The sequence below is a fragment of the Thalassophryne amazonica genome, chromosome 4 (assembly GCF_902500255.1).
Source record: "Thalassophryne amazonica chromosome 4, fThaAma1.1, whole genome shotgun sequence".
Taxonomy (NCBI): Eukaryota; Metazoa; Chordata; class Actinopteri; order Batrachoidiformes; family Batrachoididae; genus Thalassophryne; species Thalassophryne amazonica.
The window spans coordinates 41649007-41655368 of NC_047106.1; the positions used below are offsets into that span (position 1 = coordinate 41649007).

General features: G+C 39.7%; 1 protein-coding gene across 1 annotated transcript in view; it reads left to right on the forward strand.

Moving 5' to 3' along the window:
- naalad2 (N-acetylated alpha-linked acidic dipeptidase 2) overlaps positions 1 to 3420 on the forward strand; it is a 70010-nt gene extending 66590 nt beyond the window's left edge. The window contains exon 20 of the mRNA XM_034167754.1: positions 3060 to 3420. Within this exon, the coding sequence (XP_034023645.1) occupies positions 3060 to 3249 (190 nt within the window). The 3' untranslated portion in view covers positions 3250 to 3420. The remainder of the gene's footprint in view (positions 1 to 3059) is intronic.
- The last annotated feature ends 2942 nt before the right edge of the window (positions 3421 to 6362 follow it).

Sequence of the window (6362 nt, forward strand, 5' to 3'; positions counted from 1 at the left end):
TAAACAATGTCAAATGTGTATGTGCTGTCTTAATTCTGTGTGCCATTATTATGGTAAACAAGCAATAATTGTGGACTAATTGCTGTCTGAGGTAACTGGAGTGTAAACATAATGTCTCCACTGTGAGATCAATAAAGTACAACCCCTGGCAAAAATTATGGAATCACCGGCCTCAGGATGTTCATTCAGTTGTTTAATTTTGTAGAAAAAAGCAGATCACAGACATGACACAAAACTAAAGTCATTTCAAATGGCAACTTTCTGGCTTTAAGAAACACTATAAGAAATCAAGAAAAAAACATTGTGGCAGTCAGTAACGGTTACTTTTTTAGACCAAGCAGAGGAAAAAAATATGGAATCACTCAATTCTGAGGAAAAAATTATGGAATCACCCTGTAAGTTTTCATCCCCCAAATTAACACCTGCATCAAATCAGATCTGCTCATTGACATTAACCCTATGCCATGACATTGACCCTATGCGTCTTTTTGCAAGGAATGTTTTTGCATTTTTTGCTCTATGGCAAGATGCATTATCATCTTGAAAAATGATTTCATCATCCCCAAACATCCTTTCAATTGTCCAAAATATCAACGTAAACTTGTGCATTTATTGATGATGTAATGACAGCCATCTCCCCAGTGCCTTTACCTGACATGCAGCCCCATATCATCAATGACTGTGGAAATTTACATGTTCTCTTCAGGCAGTCATCTTTATAAATCTCATTGGAAAGGCACCAAACAAAAGTTCCAGCATCATCACCTTGCCCAATGCAGATTCGAGATTCATCACTGAATATGACTTTCATCCAGTCATCCACAGTCCACAATTGCTTTTCCTTAGCCCATTGTAACCTTGTTTTTTTCTGTTTAGGTGTTAATGATGCCTTTCATTTAGCTTTTCTGTATGTAAATCCCATTTCCTTTAGGCGGTTTCTTACAGTTGTTGCAGACGTTGACTCCAGTTTCCTCCCATTCGTTCCTAATTTGTTTTGTTGTACATTTTTCGATTTTTGAGACATACTGCTTTAAGTTTTCTGTCTTGACGCTTTGATGTCTTCCTTGGTCTACCAGTATGTTTGCCTTTAACAACCTTCCCATGTTGTTTGTATTTGGTCCAGAGTTTAGACACAGCTGACTGTGAACAACCAACATCTTTTGCAACATTGCATGATGATTTACTCTCTTTTAAGAGTTTGATAATCCTCTCCTTTGTTTCAATTAACATCTCTCGTGTTGGAGCCATGATTCATGTCAGTCCACTTGGTGCAACAGCTCTCCAAGGTGTGTTCACTCCTTTTTAGATGCAGACTAACGAGCAGATCTGATATGATGCAGGTGTTAGTTTTGGGGATGAAAATTTACAGGGTGATTCCATAATTTTTTCCTCAGAATTGAGTGATTCCATATTTTTTTTCCTCTGCTTGGTCTAAAAAAGTAACCGTTACTGACTGCCACAATCTTTTTTTCTTGATTTCTTATAGTGTTTCTTAAAGCCAGAAAGTTGCCATTTGAAATGACTTTAGTTTTGTGTCATGTCTGTGATCTGCTTTTTTTCTACAAAATTAAACAACTGAATGAACATCCTCTGAGGCCGGTGATTCCATAATTTTTGCCAGGGGTTGTATATCTCATCTCAAATTTGCATTTTCCGTGCTACATTTATCTCAGCCCCACATTTGTACAGCCACTATTTGTCAAAACAAACACAGAAGAGGTCCAGACTATTTATATAATAGACTTGAATGAATTTATTAGTCCCAGTCCAGCCGTTGTGAAGCAAGATAGAACATAATACCATTAGTTTGTCAACAACACTGTCTGCCACGACACGAGATACTAGTCTGATCTTTATTAATGTCATTATGAATTTAAGTTAAAGATGGGAAATAATCAGGGGTGAAAGTAAGAGCTTTGCACGCTCACGTCATATTAAAGATATTAATATTAAAGACTGCTCTTAACCCACCTGTGGTGCCACTTTTACAGAGCGCTTCTCTGTGTAATGTCAAATGAAATAAATAAAATGAAACAGGGACACCAGACAGGGTGAAAGTAAGATTATGCAATATGTAATTTGTGGACCAAGCTGAAAGAAATCTAAAAACACTACACTGGAATATGGAGTATATCAGAGAGAAATTAATCTCATTCATGTATATTCTATTAGAATATACAATATCAAAGCGACTGTCATGTGACCCACCAACTTGAGAGACAAAGCATTTCCATTCTATGAATTTGCTCTTACAGAATCTCAGGATGGAAAACCTGATGTGAAGAATAAACCTGAGACTAATTAAAAAGGGATAAATTGAATCACTAAAAGAATGGTGCGATATTTATGACAAAGCATTCAGGGAGTAAAACTGAAGTCACGATTTTACAGAAGACAGATCGACGCAATAAAATCATTTTCTAACATTTATTCAGCAATTTTAGTAATTTCCCCCACATAATTAATATTACATATAATACGCACTTATGAAAGCTCACTCCACAATCCTTTGTCAGCTCTTGTTGTTGCACCCGAACGCTGCACAAAATGACATTTTCAGATCGCTTTAACACAAATTGAAGTCAGCGCATCATTGGTTTCTATTTAATCCAATTCCTGATGCATAATAACGCTAAGCAAGACGGTGGCTGCCTGGCAACAGCTCGGGTGCTGCATCCGCCATCTAGTGGATTGAACAGAAATCAATGGTAAGATCCATCAGCCTATAGGACAGATCACTCAACAAATAGAGATACATAGATCGACAGTAAGACAGTTTAGAAAAACACTCAAGATATCAATCACTCAAGCTAACAGAAAATTTAGATGAACAAGCTTTACATTTACTTTTTCATGTTTTAATCAACAAATTTGGCATTTCATTTGATGCTAAAACTTTATCAGTGTTTTGTCTGTATGACAGGAGCCGTCTTTGGAAGGCTTCAGGGTGTTTTTTTGTTTTTTAAAATCTTCAAGTAATTGACTAGAATAAAACTAGTTTTAAAAATTGCTCAGAAATATTTGTCTAATAATTAACCTGAACATTCCTTCTGTTTCAGACATGTGATATTTGCTCCAAGCAGCCATAACAAATACGCCGGGGTGTCATTTCCTGGTATCTATGATTCGCTGTTCAACATTGAGCACTTGGAGAATCCTCAGCAGGCCTGGCAGGAGGTTAAACGACAAATCAGCATTGCAGCGTTCACTGTCCATGCCGCTGCCATGACTCTTACACCACCTGCATGAAGCTCACACCTCCAGACATTTTAGGAGGAATGGATACAGCACAAGCCTGCACTGCTGCTAATTTTGCCCAGTGGCCAACACCAGTACTGCATTATAAAAGGAGAAGAACTAATTTATTTATCTTTGTATTATGAATATTTTACCCTTTTTTTGTTCCTCTAAACCGCCCCCAGACACGAGAAAAAGCATTCCTGCAGTACCACAGCAGCAAAGTCTGTTGGACAAGTGAGCAGAACCACAGACGGAGGCACAGATGTTGACGTGCAGTGTCAAAGCACTGAGGCAAACCATGTAATATACATTAAAAAGTCATTCATTATGAAAGCATTTTATATTGAAGAATTCTGCAAAACCTAAGTTTTAAAAGACTTCTGTGACATCGTCTTGGGGAAGAAAGCTTGTCTGAACTTTTCTGAAACAAGTGGTTTGGCAGATCTGATAAATATGTTTGTAAAAGATTGACAAATGTATTTTTTGTCTACTGGTACATCAACAACAGATTATATGGGTTAAAAATATTTCTTGTGAGATTACACAAGGAATTTTCTTGGGGTGGGTCCACTGCACATCGGCGCTGAGGTCCAAACCTGAGGCGGTTCATACCAATAGGCCCCTGGATCGTCTTTTCTCTGAGGTCCACGGCAGGCGGAGACATTCTGGTATCAGACATCGTTCTTGTCAACAATATTTTGAGGTGCAAACTTCAGCATTCCGCTGGTCATCTCCGTCCAAGTCAGGAATTGACATCTCCATGTCTTCAGTGTCTTGGTAGTTCTAGTTGTCCTGTATGGCTGAGACCAGGACGCTAACCAGTGACACAAGATGAAGACTAGAGGTCTTTCATACTAGGTCTCTTTGAAGAATCCTTGGGTACTGCTGGAATAACTGTCAAATCAGGGACAACCTCGGCAGACTCAGATGAGGAGCATCAACTACAAGATTTTGACCATGTCGTGCGTTTCTCTGTGCATGATCCAGCACCCAGGTCCCTGGATGTTGAGGACCTCAGAGGATGGAGAAGACCAAGTGGACACCCATGTACACATCAAGACTATAATGACCAGATAATAAATGTCTCTAAATCCTACATACTGCAGCTTTTATGGTTGGAGTAGAAGAACCCCTACCTCAGCAGATATTGGTTGGGCAGAAGGACAGACTCAGTCCACTGCAGGATGAACATGTACAGGCAACAAATCAGACCTACTCAAAGAGCAAACTCGACATGGAAAAGTCCCAGGTCAAATTATTATCCCACCATCATGATACAAACTAACCGGGGAATATTATCACTGTACATTTTGGTTGTCCATTCGGCTGTTCCCGTTCTGTGCTCAAGGTCGCCACAGCAGATACAACCAGATCCGCATTGATACTTTGGCACAGGTTTTACGCCGGATGCCCTTCCTGACGCAACTCCAGTGTTACCTGGAGAAACACGCACAGCCGCTGGTGTTCCAAAGAGGTCTCCCATCCAAGTGCTAACCAGGTCCCGCACTGCTTAGCTTCTGAGATCTGACGGGATCAGGCTGACACAGAGCAGATACATTAACAAAAAATAAATGAATTTTTAAAAAAGTGAAAGATGGACTGACAAAAGAAGAAAACACTTTAAGCCCATTTACAGATGTTTTATTAGCAATTAATTCTGATTACTTAAAAATAATGTATTTTACACACAATCCCACATCACACTTTTAACTTAGTGACCAACAGTGGTACTGCAACTATTACAAACAACAACTTCACAAGCTTTTTTTTGTACAATAGACATGTCTGTAAAACTCTAACGGCCCTATCTTGAATACTTGGCACAAACGTGTGTGTGTGTGTGTGTGTGTGTGTGTGTGTTGGGGGGGGAGTCGAGCATCTGTTCGTCATCAAGGTCGAACATAAATTCAACCAGTCGCTCGTCATTTCCTTTAAAGTGCTGTGTGCCGGCAGTGTATGTGAGGTGTGAGAGGACTTCAGGCCTCAGGTGAAGAAAACGCACACAAAACACATCCAAGCTGACAGCACGTGAAGCCGGTCCTCTGACATCAGTTATGTGTGCCACAGTGCATGGCAGTGCCAGTAAGGTGCCATTTCATTTTTTCGAAGGACCTCACAAGCAAATGACTAAATTAATGGAAGTACTACAACCATTGGTGTGCAGTACAGTTTAAAGAGCAACTGGCTTTTTTTTTTTCCCTGCCGATTCGCATTATTCTTTGAAAGTATGTGGCCATTTATATTTATATTCATTAAATTAAATATATAAAATACCATTACCCTGACCTCTAGTAATAATGTGAGAAATCTTGGAGTCATTTTTGATCAGGCTATGTCCTTCAATGCGCATATTAAGGACTGCCTTTTTACATTTGCACAATATCTCTAAAATCAGAAAGGTCTTGTCTCAGAGTGATGCTGAAAAACTAATTCATGCATTTATTTCCTCTAGGTTGGACTATTGTAATTCATTATTATCAGGTTGTCCTAAAAGTTCCCTGAAAAGCCTTCAGTTAATTCAAAATGCTGCAGCTAGAGTACTGATGGGGACGAGGAGAGAGCATATTTCACCCATATTGGCCTCTTCATTGGCTTCCTGTTAATTCTAGAATAGAATTCAAAATTCTTCTTACTTACAAGGTTCTGAATAATCAGGTCCCATCTTAGGGACCTCTTAGTACCATATCACCCCAATAGAGCGCTTCGCTCTCAGACTGCAGGCTTATTTGTAGTTCCTAGGGTTTTTAAGAGTAGAATGGGAGGCAGAGCCTTCAGCTTTCAGGCTCCTCTCCTGTGGAACCAGCTCCCAATTCGGATCAGGGAGACAGACACCCTCTCTACTTTTAAGATTAGGCTTAAAATTTTCCTTTTTGCTAAAGCTTATAGTTAGGGTGGATCAGGTGACCCTGAACCATCCCTTAGTCATGCTGCTATAGACTTAGACTGCTGGGAGGGTTCCCATGATGCACTGAGTGTTTCTTTCTCTTTTTGCACCACTCTGCATTTAATCATTAGTGATTGATCTCTGCTGTCTTCCACAGCATGTCTTTTTCCTGATTCTCTCCCCTCAGCCCCAACCAGTCCCAGCAGAAGACTGCCCCTCCCTGAGCCTGGTTCTGCTG